Source organism: Pithys albifrons, chromosome 1 (assembly GCF_047495875.1).
Source record: "Pithys albifrons albifrons isolate INPA30051 chromosome 1, PitAlb_v1, whole genome shotgun sequence".
In the NCBI taxonomy this organism is placed as follows: Eukaryota; Metazoa; Chordata; class Aves; order Passeriformes; family Thamnophilidae; genus Pithys; species Pithys albifrons.
This window is the reverse complement of record NC_092458.1, coordinates 93918100-93933644: the sequence shown is the minus strand read 5'-3', so window position 1 is coordinate 93933644 and position 15545 is coordinate 93918100. Positions and strand designations below refer to the sequence as shown.

At 41.2% G+C, this 15545-nt stretch overlaps 1 protein-coding gene across 2 annotated transcripts; it reads right to left on the bottom strand.

Moving 5' to 3' along the window:
- Positions 1-1819: 1819 nt before the first annotated feature.
- Positions 1820-10119, bottom strand: LOC139680064 (lymphotactin-like). Of its 2 annotated transcripts, none has more exons than XM_071572323.1 (4): positions 9809-10119; positions 7116-7233; positions 6164-6380; positions 1820-3262 (listed from the first exon to the last, which is right to left on the bottom strand). In XM_071572323.1, the coding sequence occupies exons 1-4, from the start codon at positions 9954-9956 to the stop codon at positions 3107-3109; spliced, it is 639 nt and encodes a 212-aa protein (XP_071428424.1). In that variant the 5' UTR covers positions 9957-10119; the 3' UTR covers positions 1820-3106. The 2 variants fall into 2 exon arrangements, with proteins under 2 accessions (XP_071428424.1, XP_071428434.1); XM_071572333.1 differs by having other exon boundaries at positions 3180-4998.
- Between the last annotated feature and the right edge of the window lie 5426 nt (positions 10120-15545).

Sequence of the window (15545 nt, the reverse complement as noted above, 5' to 3'; positions counted from 1 at the left end):
TGAGTTGAGAATTGAGTGTGCAGCCTGATCAGTGGAAGGTGCACACAGAGGAGTTGTGGAGCCCCTGTAAGGCTTGAGGTGGAGGGGCTCGAGTCTCTCCTATGATGCAGATTGGTTTTGGAGACTCATGCCGAGAGAGGATTCTGTCCCTCATACCACACAGGGAGTGGTAGAGTTCCTTGGCACACAGAGAAGGAACACTGAAGTCCCTCTTTTTGTCACATAAAAAAGGATTTTGAATTCCCTTTTAGTGTTGGAAATGATGGGAAATAACCCCAGCATAGATAAGGGGATGCTTTTGGCTGAGGTTGTGCCAAATTAGGATAAATTGTTTCGTATGGTAGATTTTTGCAAAGACCGTGCAATGATGCTGTGACAGCAGGATTGGCCACCTCTAACTTGGTCTGCCAGCTCAGCAGGACAATGGCCATCACAAATCTTTAATGTCACACTTGCAGTTGGTGTCTTTGTAGACTAGGCAGCTCCCGAGATCAGGAGGTATTTTAAGAAGCATGTGCCAGCGTAGCAGGGACCAGGACAGTTGTGGGACTGTTGGTCTCAGCACAGCCCATATGTATTAAAACAAAGGGAGGAGTGCCATCTGCCATGGACCCTATTCCCCAGGGAGCCAAGAAGAGTATCCAGAAGCAGAGAGACCAATACTTAGCCCAAGTGATTTTGAAGCATTCTATTAAATGAAGAAAGTCAGCCTTTTATTTGCCCTCACCTGTAAAAGACAGCAATTTACTTGTACTCATCTTCCCCAAGTTTTTGCTGGATCCCCTGCCTTTTTTCAAAAATATCAAGGATGGTTTAAAGGGTATGAAACCACTGTGTGAATCAGATCTTATATTGTGTTTGGGTGATTTGTTATTAGGAGGTAGTGATGAGAATGCTTGTATATTAGACCCTGTACATTTGTTTATTGCCCTAGTGAAAAGGGTATCCCATCCATCTGTCCAAATGCTGAGTCAAAAGGAAGTTAAATATTTAAGCTTTATTTCATCAAAATGGCAAAAGATATTAGATCTGGAAAGAATAAAGGCTGTAACTAAGTTCCCACATCCAGTCACAATAAAAACCCCACAACCAACCAACCAACCAACCAACCAAAAGCAGCAGGTAATAAGCTTTGAAGCTATAAAAGGACCTTTAGTGTCTGCTTCTGCTCTTGGGCTTCCAGATCCTTCAATCTGTATGCTTGAAGGTAAAGTAATAGCTAATGGAGTGGTAATGTAGAATTTAGGACTGCATCAGAAACCAGTTGCGAATTACCCAGTTTAGCTAGATACAGTTGCAGCAGGAGCACCAGGCTGTAATAAGCCAGTGGGAACAGCAACAACAATATTAGAAAAGAGCTGCCTCCTTATTCTGGGGCATCATGTAACATACCAGTGGAAATACTGGTGAGACATTATGCAACCTAAGCTTTGACACCATGATGGGAACATAGATATGAACAGATCTTCCTAACAGCAAATAGTGTAATCTTAAAAAGATGTAACACCTTGAATCCAGTGTGCTTAATTCCTCTATCTGGTGATGGAAAACATCACCAGTGTGAGCATATTATACATATCCCAAGTAAACCACAGGCTGATTTAACTGATGTTCCCTCACCATAAACAGGATCTAGTTCTAATTACTGTCTGCAAGGACAGTGATGGTCTGTGTATGTTCTGGTGAGCAGGGGACAGGTAATAGAAGCACAACCACTCCCAGCAAGGATGAGCACACAAGGAGAACTAGTAGCTTTGACATGTGCAGCACATCTGGGAAAAGGGAAACATTAACTTCTACACAAATCAGACAGAGGTGCTCATTTTAAAGTGCGTATTATTAAACAGCTGTATATGATTTGAGGATAGAGAAAAAGTTACATACACCGTATCACCCACAATCTTCAGGACAAGTAGAAAGGAAGAATAGAACATTAAAAGAAAATATAGCAAAAATACACACATACACTAATCTTAAATGGTCAGAGGTCTTCACATTGGTTCTTTGGGGTCTCTAGAAAACTTTGAGACAACCTATAGGACTAACATCAGCAGAGATTCTCTTTGAGAGGCACTTAGCTATGCTAGGGACTTATATCCCAGCTAAGATCAGCCTATTGGAAGGAGATGAACTCCTGATCGAGTATGTTATATGTATGCAGAGAAGACTGGAAGGGCAGAGAAAGTATGTACAATACTATCAGCCCAGCCCATCTGAAACACAAGTACCTGATATACAACCCCGGGATGAAGTGTTAGTTAAGGTACTCTTAAAAACCTCAAATTCAAACCTAAATGGGAAGTACTATTTTGTCTTACTATGTTGTTATTTTGCTGTTAAAGTTGTGACTAAGGATAACTGGATTACCATTCTTGTATCATGCAAGTAGTGAATAATCAACCAGTTGGTCAAAAAAGTTACTTTTGAGAATCTTTCATGGTTGGATCTTGATAATAATTTCTACTCTATGATAATCTTGTTAGCTGTGATCTTGCTATGTTCATAATTTGCAATAAGACAAATGGTTAAATGCCTTGAAAGTTGTGTTTTCCCTTTTCCCTATGACAGTCTTGTCAGCCTAAATCATTATGTTTTTTACTTGTTGTATATAATGGCAGTGGATAAATGCCTTGAAAGTTTGATTTTTTTTTCCTTTTAGTGTATTAGGTGAATTCAATTAAAACAAAGGGAGGACTGTTGAGGAATACATCTGGTGCAGGTAACTTGGTTTGCAAACTGCAGATTGAGATGCAGATTGAGCTCTGGGTGGGAGTCTGAGACAAGCGGCCATGAACTGCCAACCTTTTGGTTAACAAACAGGGCAACCATCAAGATAGAAGGATGTGGGGAGACACAGTAGAAACAGAGGACTCAGGAGGAAGAACGAGACTGTGAAGGTATAAAAGCCCAGAAGTTCCTTTCCTGGGGATCCTCCTCAGAGGCACCAGCTCAGGCTGTTTCTGTATTGCTGGACTTTGAATAAATTGCGTTATGGCACAAGATACCTGACACTCTACTAGGGGAAACCTGGGGTTGAACTGTTAAGGAAACCTGGTCTGAGTGTGTGTGGTGGGGTGTGCAGAGGGCCAAGAAGGTCACCACCAGCTCACTGGAGCTGCTGTGAAGGGGCTTCAGTCCCAGTAGTTAAGGTCTTGGGGGCTGGGAGCGCGAATGCCTCAGAATCCGGCGGATGTTCAGAATGGGAAGTTTCCTTAACACTGGAAGCTTCTTTAAAGTCATGGATTTCCTTTTGGCTTGCCACCTTAGAATCAAAAATGAAAGAAATGAACCAAAGCACAGAACAACGGAGAGTCAACTCCATTTTCAGTCTCATGCAGTCAAACTAACTTTCAGCTTTCTTCCTATTGTTACATACATGTTTGTGAAATAGCTGTTGACAGACCTCTAATCTGTAATGCAAGAACCTACTGCAGTCCATCCATATACCAGTTTTATATATTTTTTCATACAATTTTGTATGTCCATCCACATCAGAGAACAGAATTATTTCTTAAATTTAAAAGAAGTGTTGTTACATACATGTTACATACATGGATGGACTGCAGTAGGTTCTTGCTTTACAGATTAGAAGTCTGTCAACAGCTCTTTTCTGGAGATGGCTGAGACTTGAACTACGTTTAGACAATCCACTAAATAGGGGGTAAGCAAGTGTTGCTTTATACTACTTGAAATACTTGTATAGTACTTAAGATATTTTAATTAGATGTATTGTTAAGTAAAGCAATATTAAAGACAATAACATGGCAGATTGGAGCCATTTCCAAGGCTCAGGAATGACTTGAAATGAAGCCTTTTGCTCTTTTCTTAGTTCTAACAGTTACTAGTAGTTTAACAGTAGATGTGGCACTCAGTTTCTGTGTCTTTTCACTCATTACTTGATGAGTTTCTGTGTCTTTTCACTCATTACTTGATGATAGGTAAGATTTATTAATACCTGATTGCTGAGGTTACTACAAAGTCTTAACAGATGTTCCTGATGTAACCAGATGCTCTCAGGTAGGAAAAGCTATCAAAATGTAAAGTTTTAGCAACTAGAGATAGTGGAAACTCAATATTACTGACCCTTGGAAAATTACAAAGTTCAGGAAAAAGAAGGTGGAAACAGAACTTTCTGTACAACTGAAAATATTTTTTCCATTTCAAGGAAGAAGACCTCTGTAGGCAGCATATTCATTGCTTTGGAGCAATGCTGTGTTACCTTCTTCCCTGATATCAGGGACCCAAAATCTTTCTCAGTGTGGAACTATGGGTTTTCCAAGTGCACTGCTCCAGGAGAATGACAGAGCACATGGGCTGTCCTGGGGCCAGGCCAAACGTGACTCCTGCATGATGTGCTGAGCCAGACACATGGATGCTTTGAAAAGTCACTGCTTTCCCTGCAGGCCTCATGGCAAGGGCGGCAGAGGTCCCAGGAAATCACATTGAAGTCACAGTTGTCAGCATTTCCCCTCTCCTTGCTACAGCATGTCCCACCGTGGTCTCCTGTTAAACTCTTGGGACAGTCTCCACTTGAAGGAGCTTTGTGGGAGCCTGTTGGAGTTCTCATGGAGTCTCCTGAGAGTGTGTTTGGACAGTAGGAAGGAACTGGGCGCAGAATCAAGAAAAGCTGCTAGGCATTGCAACATTTCTATATTGTATTTTTGTCTTAGGGGATCAAGCTATAATTAGAAAAGATGTGTCAAGCTGTAATTACAATTTTGGAATTGTGCAGCTTCGAGTCAGTGTGCAGGTCTCCATTTGACTTCAAGAGAGCTCTGCCAGCGCTCCCCATCTCAGCAGCAGGTGTGAGCAATTCTTTCTCCACCCTGAATTGCTGAAGAGTGTTGGTAGAGAACAGTTTCAGGCAGCTCCTGAATGTCAGTGTTCCGTAATTCTTTGTGCCTTTGTGTTGAAGAAGTAAGCGACTGCATTTACTTCATAAGCCTTACAAATGCTTCATTGGCTTGTAGATGCTTTGGGTGAAAGATATCCAGGTGACTGAAATAAAAGTAGTAGAGACCTATTGTACCAGAACTCCTAGCAAACTCATTTGGTTATAATGAAATTCTTTGATTTATTGTACTGTGCTAAACAATTGGTAACATAAGGACTATGAAGAAAAACACTGACTGACTGACTTGAATTGAAAATGAGAGAATAACAAGCTTATCTCGGCATTGATTACATAAATGAAGAGGGAGCAGAGACTTCTCTGCCTCTGGCAAGCAGCTGAATGGAATATTTCAAATAAGGCCTCTCTCTGTTCAACAGAAACCATCTTATCTAGGTGGTTAGCTTGGCCTCTCCCTGATGCTCATTGCCTGGTTCCAAAGGGAGTGAGCATCATGTGTGCAGTGCCCTGAGCTCAGCTGGGAAAGTGCCTGACCCTCACAAGACAAGTACAGCCCCACCCCTGTATATACTATCCCACCTTCTCCACTGTGAAAGGGATAAGGACTGCAAAGACTGCTATAGAAATACTATTCCAGCCGGAATATTATTCCAGCCCTTGGCTACTTTTCCTGCTTCACCAATTGGTGACCACAGAGACTATCCCTGTGTGAAAAGTAATTTGGTTTTATCACTGAATATGGTGGTCTTGAGGTGATCTAAACTGATGGGCTTAGAACCTGATGTCCTCTCCCTACAGAGTGGTGCCAGTCTGAACACCTTCAAAAGTGGTCTCTCTGGACTTTGCTTAATTTTAATGAGTACCAGCAGAGGAAGGAAGAAGTCAGGTCCCTGTTACCTGAAGTGTGAGTTATTCAAGTGCCCAGAGGGGTTTATGAAGAAAAAGCTCAGTAATCAGCATCTCAGTTCATCCAGAGAGTGATTGAACAGGGAGGTCAGTTTTGGGCCTTGAGTTAGGTCTAGATATCACAGTGAAGTTCAGAAATATTGTCATGGACACAAATCTACCAGCTGGCCAGGACCCTGGGGTTATTCTTTACCAACTCACACCACGTGGAGGTGAATGGGTACCCTTCTGGTCTGGCATGGGATCTGGGGTTGTGTGGCATCAGGTTCCACGTGGTGAGTAATTGTGTTTGAAGTGTTCTCCTATCTTGTACACTCTGTTAATAATACAATTGTTGTAACATGTTGTTGTGCTATTTCATTGCTGTTTCTAGTAAAGGCTTTTATTTCAACTCATGATCTTTACCTTATGTGTCTCCAATTCTCTTCTCCATGCTGCCGAAGGCGTAGGAGGAAGGGGAGTGAGTGAGCGGTGCCTTGTCTGAGGTGTTTCACTGGGAACACTAAATTGGGAAATACCATTCCTAGATGATGTTGACCTTTCGTCTATTTTCTTCATAGCAGTCTGCACCCAATGCTGATCAGGGCGTACACAGATCCTGATACCTTTTTTGGTCATAAACCTATAGGAAGATAGAAAGCAAATCAGGTTACCTTTAAATTCCAGTCTCTTAACCTCGTGTTTGCACTCCTTGTTTTTCATGCAGAACATGGGCAAAAATGTGGTAAAAGCATACCAAATGTCGGAATTTATAGATGTTAGTTGGAATAACAGCAGTTAGCAATTTTGGTTCTCTATTTATGGCATATATATATATATATATATAACATATATGGTGATGTGCATATGTAATGATATTAAAAAAAAGCAAATCTGCTGTTCTGAGATTTTATATTAAATCATAATGAACATTTACCTTCCAGAAGCAGATCCAGATTTTATAAAAATGCATGCTTATGAGCTCAAAAGACCAAACATATCTCCTAGCAGGGGTCAGAGATATCCCATCTTCTTTCACCTGATCTTTGCCCTTGGCTCAGTTCAGTGCACTGGACTTCTGATTGCTCCACGCTTGCTGAGACCTTCCCCCATTTGCTGGCCACAAAAGATGTGACTGTTCAGTGAGCTTTCTGCCATTCTTCATGAGCAGGAGACATCTCCCAGCTCTCTGAGGCCCACTCATCTCCCCTCACTCCCTCAGCTGCCAGGTGACTCCTTCATGGAAGAATTGGAAGGGTGACCTGAACTAGCCAGATTTAGTGAGTTGCGCTTTGAAGTGTCTTGTGATGCCCCTTCCCTTTTCATTGGTGGCATGTTTGCAGGGACAGTGGAGGTGAACTGTGCACTAGGTACTTACATGATGGCAGTTACAGGTATATGCTGCTTTTCATAACTGACAAGGTTTCGGATGCTCAGTTGCCTTGTAGACAGATGTACACAACTAAATTTGCGCATGGACTCACTTGCACCACTCCCTGGAAAAGAAGGGGAAAAATCAATAAATGAAAAGGGAAGTAAATACTATATTCATATTTATCCATAATTACTTAATAAATTATGAGTTTGAGAAGATTTGTAGTTGTGGTTAGAACATGAGTGTCTGATGATTTACAGCCACAATACCACTTATACAAGAGAGCTTAGGCTATTTTTTTGTGATACATCCTAGCATCTCTAAAGTGTTCCTGTTCTTTCAGTTAAGATACTCATATTCACCTCTTCACCTGACCAGTTGTATAATAACTCTGCCCCTTGGGAGTCACAGCTTCCATAGCAGAACAGGTATTTGGTATGATTCATAGTTAGGTCTGTATCACCTGCAAATAAGTGTCCATATGAAGTAGGACTTAGATCTGTCACCTTTACTGCATGGATTTTCATACGGCATCTGAATGTGGATCAGTAAATCCCCCTGCTCTCCAAGTGAAAAATAAGAGAAAAGCAAGGCTCCTGGTCTCACAGTGGCCATCTAAAACTAGCACTGAAAAAAATTGTTGAAAGAAAGGGAGGTATATCTGTCAGAAGAATAAGTACTTCTATATGCTTCCTATAAGTCTACTTTCATAGGCAATGGAGTGCTACTTAATCCTTTCTTTCCTCCAAGATTTCCATAAAATTCAGGGATGTGTACTGGTGATTAATAAAGAGGGTTGAGGTATTGCTGTAAAATGTTTTTGGCAGTTGATATCTTACCTGATGATAACTAAAAATGGTAGCTTGTTTAAATGAGATGGAGTATATGGATACAAAGATGTGTAAGTTCCCACTTGCTAGTTTCTGGTTTTCTTTCACTTAGGAAAGAGAGGTTTCGGAAGGCATGAGGGGGGCAAACAGAACACTGCTGTACTCTGAGATTTCATTTTAAATGATTTATAAAGAAACTGGCTTGAATGAAGTCCAAGACCTGTTCAGGTGCAACTTGCCAAATATAAAACCTTCTGCACATAGTGTCATTATCTGTGAGCTTTCCTTTGTTTGAAATAGCTGAGGAAAACACAAGTCAGCCTTTGGAGAATTTGTACCATAGCCAGTGCACAGGTACTGGCAGAGTTGCTAATTCTTGAGGTTTTGTTTGCCTGAGAGAATATCTCTTCTGATCTCGCTTTAGTCATGAGTAATAAAATGCATTTTTGTATGAATCATTACAAATATCTTGTTGCCTTAGCCTGGTTTTCAAAATGTGACATTAAAAGATCTCAAAGGCATTCAAGCCATCCTTACTTATCCTGGAAATATTTTCTCTGCTAGTACACCATCCTCAGGGAATGGATGCAGGAAACAGCAACAGAGCTTCTCTAAGCCTGGGAACAAACCCCAACTGCTCTGCACCTGTAACTACCACTTTTACATTCTTTTTGTGATTTTTTTTGTCATTCTTTCTAGTTGTTTTCCTATTGCTTGTAGACAGACCATCTAAGTGTGCTTTTTCAGCCTTGATGATCTGTATGGCCAATTATATGACCTGGAGAATGTCATTACAAGCGATGAGTCTGTGATACTAAAACACGTGTTCCCAAGAAGAGCAGTATCATTAAACAATGCATGAGAATGTAGTGTGATCCAGCTATAGCAGCGCTGGATCAACATACTCAGCATGTGGCTTCCTAATCTTGTGAATGCTTAGCAAGTCTCAGTTTGGTTTTGGTGTGGTTTTGTGAAAGTATGTTTTCTCTGCGTTTCTCTTTGCATGGTTATGGGTTTGCATATGGTGTGCAGATTTTTTTTATGTGCTTTTTTTTTGTGACTCTGATCATGATGAGACGTGTTATCTAATCAGTTTATTGTCATGTGGTTTTTTTTTATTACTTGTAACCTAATCCAAAAGTCTGTGACCTAAACACCACTGTAGACAAACTTATTTAAAGCATGGCTAATAAGCACGGCTCACCTCAGTGCTTATAATTGGTCTCAAATAAGATGATAAATTGTATGATTCTATGAAGAGAGAGAAGGTACTGTAGAAATCTATTACTCCCCTCTTTAGTTTTTGGTCATAGTATTCCTGTCTGTACCAGAAAATTTGCTTAGAAACAAGGAAATAGGCAATATGTGATCCAGAACTGGAAGAACTTTTGAAAATAGGACCTTTAGAGGGATTAAGGCTATATAGTTAAAGATAAATAACAAATAATATCATAACATTCATGTACAAAGAACATACCTGGAAGAGGTAAATGCACATCTAATTCAAGAAATATCCTTCCTAAAATGATACTATCCCTATAGTACTAATTGCTATAGGGCATGAGTAAGATTAAAAGTCATTATGTCTTCAAGATTTCATGATTTCAAGACAGACAATAACACATAGAAACACTTTAAATGCTCTAAGGCACAGAAACTCTCTTTGCCTTAAAACAGAAGCCAACCAGTAATTGTCAGGACATCAGATGAAATCTCCCATAAAACTGCCTTTCTTGTGGTTCTGATTTCAATTTCTTGCACAAGTTTTATCTTATCAATCAGCACTATCTGAGAATGAATCCTGCTCATCAGATCACAGGTGCAAAGTGGAGCAATTCCTGTCCTCCTCTGCTGATGTAAACTTACCTTTCACTGTGTGCACAGTGAAGATGCCAAGGCAGAGGATGGCGAGGAGAGCTGCAACGTGGAGCTTCATTGCTGGTGGCTTCTGTGTCAAGGCAGAGAAGAAAGTGATTGTTGTCAGCCCCCTTTCAGAGAGTTTATATCTCGTCATTCAGTGGTCAGTTCCTGTGTTCCCTTTTGGGGTGTCATGGAGGGCCTGACTGTGAGTGGAAAAACTGAGTGGCAGTACTTTTTCTGGTGACAGAGAACCACCTCCTTTCCCCCAACCATCCTTCACCAGCCCCCCTGTGAGGACTTTTCCTGCTCAAACCCACTGTGGTTGCACTTGCTTCTGTGCTGTGAGTGAGGTTTATTTCAAGCTGCAAAAGTGAGAGCTCTTGTTCTACACTGGAAACCTTTAACAAGAGTTCCTGTCTTTTCACACCTTGGTTTGAAGACCTTTAGCTAAGACTCACTGCAGAGGCAGAGAGTAACATTCAGAGTTACCTCTTTGACCAATGGACCACAGAAAAGGGGAACTGTGAGCTAAAGGATGATGGAAACAGGAAGTTCTTGGCTCTTTCCAGATTGGCTGTGGAGAGCTGGTCATGTTATAATGTAGCTTTGGAGGGGTATCAATGCTATGTCGTGTGTGTGGTGGATGTTGTCAGAACTCTTTTGTTTACCTGTGATGTGATATGGCCAGAGCTGGTACTACTATGTGCTGGGAGAAATAAGAGGGAATACACTTTTGCTTACAGATCCAGGTTCTGTAAGTCAGGCATCACTAGGAAAATAACCAGCCAATCAGACAGACAGAATTTATAGTAAAGAAGAAAAAAATAACTTGCATTTTCATGTAAACATGGTGTTGGTAACAGGTCTGTCAGTGCATTACAATTATACCTCTCTCCAAAGCGCCCTTTTTTGCAGTCAGTGCCAGCTCTATCACCCAGTTTTAGGCGGCAGAGGGTTGCTGAGTGAGTGAGCGAGTTTGTGGCTGGGGATAAACCATGACAGCAAGGATGTTTCCCCTGCTCTTATCTCCAGGCCTCGCCTCAGCTGATTCCTTTCTTTTTTCCAAATTATTAATAACATTAGTGTAAATTCCTTTGCATGGGGAAAAGCCACATGTGGAAGTCAATTTCCAAAGATTCCTCAGGCAAATGAAGAGTGAGCCAAGAACTGCACTCAACTATGTGGCCCCCAAGCTGTAATGGCTTCTCTGTAACCTCAGCAACTGTCTTAGGTCTTGCAGGTAGAGCACATGTGTGGTTTATTTGTATATAGACTTGTGGGAATTGAGTCACAATATCTAGCATGGAGAAAGTCCTGCCAGAAATGGATTTGTGATGAAGATCAACAAGCCACTGATAATGCTTTAACAACTGATGTTTTTAATGTTGTTTGAATGTACCTAATGTTTGTTAAAATGTCTTTTTGCAAAGTCACTGCTTCTTCCTAGAATACCCTGTAATCTCAAGGGTCTGGAGGAAGATTGCGACATGTCTCTTATCTGAACCCTCTCCTCCTGAATGTAAATACCCTTACTCCTATTGACCCAGAGCCAAACTCCCCTCTTGTTTCTTTTTGGTGGGTTTGAATCCCTCCAAAGTCCATATAAACCCCTGACCAGCAATAAACCTTCTCTTTGTTCTTGTCCCTCTCCAGGTGGTCTCTGTGTGTCCTTCTCTGGGCCTCTCAGTGACCATGTGGCAAGGGAAGGTGGGGAGCACATTTTCTCTTAGTTTATGGACTAAACTCCAGGATCAGGAGATCCATTCATTCTGTTGCAGATTGCATCCCTACAACAGACAGCACCAATGAGACAGAATGAACCCCCAATGGGACATACACTCCTGTCCTTTGTTCCTTTTGGTTTCATTCTTTCATCTTACCTGTTCTGTGTAAACCAGGGAAACCCAGGGAAAAGCCAGGGAAAGTAGAAAATGCTTAGCTCGAATGTCTACTAAACTCACTGTCAACACTAAGGAAGCTGCAATGAAATGGAAGCCAAAGCTTCAACCAATGCCCCAGAAAGACATATCTGATGCCATAGAGGGCAGAAACCAGGCTGTCCTTGCAGCACTATTGGGAAATCAGTGTTACGTTTGTGTGTAAGCAGAGTAGCAGTCTGGTGTTTTGCTGAACACTGGCTGAAATCACTCCTCGAATGAGGTATGCTGCCTGTTTGGCCCTTGTCAGCTATGAGATGTAAGGTAATAACTTTGTCATTGAGGTATAGAGACGTTTTCTACCCACTAGGAGAGAAGATGCTCCCTCACTCCTACTCACTGATATGGTATATACATGTATATGCTGTCTAGGCTGTGTATGTGTATGTATATACTGTGTAAGGTTTGAGAGGAAGGGTTAGCAGGTGAATTGAGCATGAACCAGCTCAGGAAAACCTCAGTCCTTCCCACAAAACCTTCTGCAGGTTGTAGATTCTTCTGACCTGTTGCTCAGTTTTCTACCATTTTTCAGGTGGGATGGAAAAACTGCCCTGTGACAGGTTTTTCCCCATCTTTGTACTTCTCACTTACTGTGGCCTCCTGGGCTGTGGTTCCATATAGGTGGCCTATGTCCAGTAAACTCTGAGTTTTGGAGAAGAGCTCCACAGCCCTATCTGTGGATATGTGGAGATCACTGATGTTCTAATGTTATATAAGGCTCATTTTGCACGTCCTCTAACACCAGTAGGGACTTCCTCTGCCACGGCAAAAGCTTAGCACAGGATGATCAGGCATACCTGATCTAGTCTGTTTTCTCTACTTGTAAGTCATATTAAAAAGACAGCTAAGAAATGCCTGAAGTGCTTTTCCCATTACTGCTGCTCAGCTCTGGACAAGTTGAATGTTAATGATCCTTATCCTGAGGCTTGACTGCCTCTTGTGTGACTCACTTAACCCGGGCTTCTTTCAGAGCAATCTGGAGGGAATCAAATGATCCTGGATCATTTTCAGCCTTTCGTACATTCACAGGTAAAGCAGATGGTACGACTCTGGATTTGTCTAATAGTTTGTAAAGTCTGAACTGTGGATAAAGATAACTGACTACCATGCAACTTCCCAAACCCTCAGCTGCAGATATGATGTTGTTTGCATAGTGAGGGATACCCTTCTCATCTCCTCCACATCTCATGTCTAACACACACACACACTTTGCTGAGAGAATCAGGTTCAAACAGTGGATGTTGCAGGTATGGATATGCTCATGTATTGGTATTTAACCTCTGGAGCATGCTCACATGCAGAAGATCACAGACTTTAAGTCTCCTAGGCTTCCTCTACCAGATTGGAAGAGTCTGGGACAGCCCTGGGAGAGGACAGGAATGGCAAGTTCCTTTTAGAGGCGTTCAAGGGATCTCCTGAGCCCTTCAGCCCTAGCTCATGCAGAGCAACGTAACTCCGTTTTACCATCACAGCAGCTGGATCATAGAGCACTGAAGGGACACGTGAGACTGCTCATTGCACAGCAGGAAGCAAAGCCATGGCCGGCTCTAGAATGCTCCAACTGCAGAATGCAGAAGTTTTCTTAATTTTTAACAAGGTCAAAACATTTTTACTGGAATAATTGTTGCATATACCCTGGTTCATTACAGCAACATTACTGAAGGAAAAGAAATGCAGTGAACAGAGTGTTGGGCCTAGTATCAAGAGTTTGAAGAATTGGATTTTCTCCTATTGTAGTCAGTTTTCAAAAAAGAGAGGTTAGGATCTCCACAAACAGTAAATTCTTATGCACTTGTAGAAATGAGTGAATGTTCAGCAACCCCTTGAACTTGAGGATGTGCCAGCAGATCACTTTTGAAGACTAAATCAGGGCATTGAGTGACTTTAAGAGGGGACTTAAGAACTTCAGCTTAGACCCATCTCTATGTCAGATAACTCATTTTAGGATGGATGTTGTCACCCTCAGGAGCTAAATAACTGTCTCTATTATCTACAGATGCAATCTGTGCATGTATCTTATGCTGGACACAGCAAGTAAGTTAAGTTAGGTGGGGTATATCTCACTTTAATGTATTTTGGTTTTGCATTGTTTCTTGACAGTTGGAGTACTGGTTTAGGAATTACCATCAAGTCACATCCAGCTGTTATATTTCCATGATTTTCCTGCATCCTCTTCTTTCTTTGCTTTCAACAGTTTTGCTGTAGATTTCATGCTGATTTTATAGGTACCTTAAATAGCAGTTTGTGCCGGGTGCTTAAATTCATATTGTAATGGAGTATAAAGAAACACATGCTCTGTGCTCACACCTTAGCCGAGAAACAATGACTTTTAATCTAAACTGATGGCTTAAATCACATTTTTTAATAACTACTTTGTTTTGTGCTGATTTTGGCAAACTCCTCCTTTAGAAATGTAACCCTATTAATAATACTTTCTCTTAATCGTAGTAGAGTTTTTGCTTGTAGACCATCTGTTTCCACTACTACAGTGCCAGCTTTTCCCTGCCAGCTTTTCCCTGGTCCTGCCATCTTCTCTTGATGTATTATGTGCTCTTAAATAAGTTAGTTGTATCAAAATTTTTCTTCAGTCATCCAACTTGAAGTAAAATTAGACTGAAAATGATTTGGTTTGAAAGGAACCTTGAAACAAACATATAACCTTCCCTTTATACAATATAGACAACTCTACAGTCACCTGTATGCAGACATACCCCAGGTTTGCTGATGTTTTAAGTTGATTCAAGGCTAGTGTGGCCTTCTCTGTATAGCAGAGGTCTTTGTTCTTTCTTACATTCAGTGTTGTCTTGTTTTGGTTTATTTCAGTGAGTTACATATTTATTTCAGTGATTTACACATTCACCCAAGATTTACAAGAGGAGTGCTCAGATCCTCATCTTTATAATCTTGGTCTTGTGAATTTTGGTTCTTTGAGAGATGCATACTGGGAAGTAAACTAAATACCATGCAATGCTACTGCTGCAGAGGAACAAAGAGGTGACTACAGCTCAATTCTGTGAAGGTACCTAAATTTTGTGTATGCCGAAACAGGAGGCAAAATACCTTTGGGAAGTTGGGGAATACCTTCTAGCAACCTTCCAGAACCCGAAGGGAGCCTACAAGAAAGATGGTGAGGGATTTTTTACAAGGGTGTGTAGTGATGGGACAAGGTGTAATGACTTTGAATGGAAAGAGGGCAGATTTAGAAAGAAGATTTAGAAAGAAATTCTTTACTGGAAGGTTTGTGAGACACTGGAGCAGGTTGTCCAGAGAAGTTATGGATGTTCCATCCCTGAAAGTGTTCAAAGACAGGTTGGATGGAGCTCTGAGCAACCTGGTCTAGTGGAAGGTGGCCCTGCTCATGGCTGGGTGTTGGAACTAGACAATCTTGAAGGTCTCTTGCAACTAAAATCATTCTGTGATATAATTTATTTTTTCTTCCTTGATTCATTGGGGGTTTTGATATTTCTTTTTCCACTTCCTCAGCTGCCATATACAACAGAGAATGCACATTTTGTTTAGCACTTCTTTTTGTATGTGCCACATTTGTAGGATCAAGGATGTGGGAACCGAGTCTTATTCTGTTAGTTTTCAGGAGTTTTAAAGCCTATTTTGCGAGAAAGAACTATGCCTCTTGCCTAACCATGATAATCAGTGCCTGTAGCACTGGAGATGGATCAGAACAAATATATCACTTCTGGATAAACCTGAGCTTTCCTTAGGAAAGTGAAGAACCTCAGATGCTTATGTTCTCTCAGTGGGCAACAGTTTTCTCAATAGTACCTTGTTCTTTGGAAAGAACCCCTTGG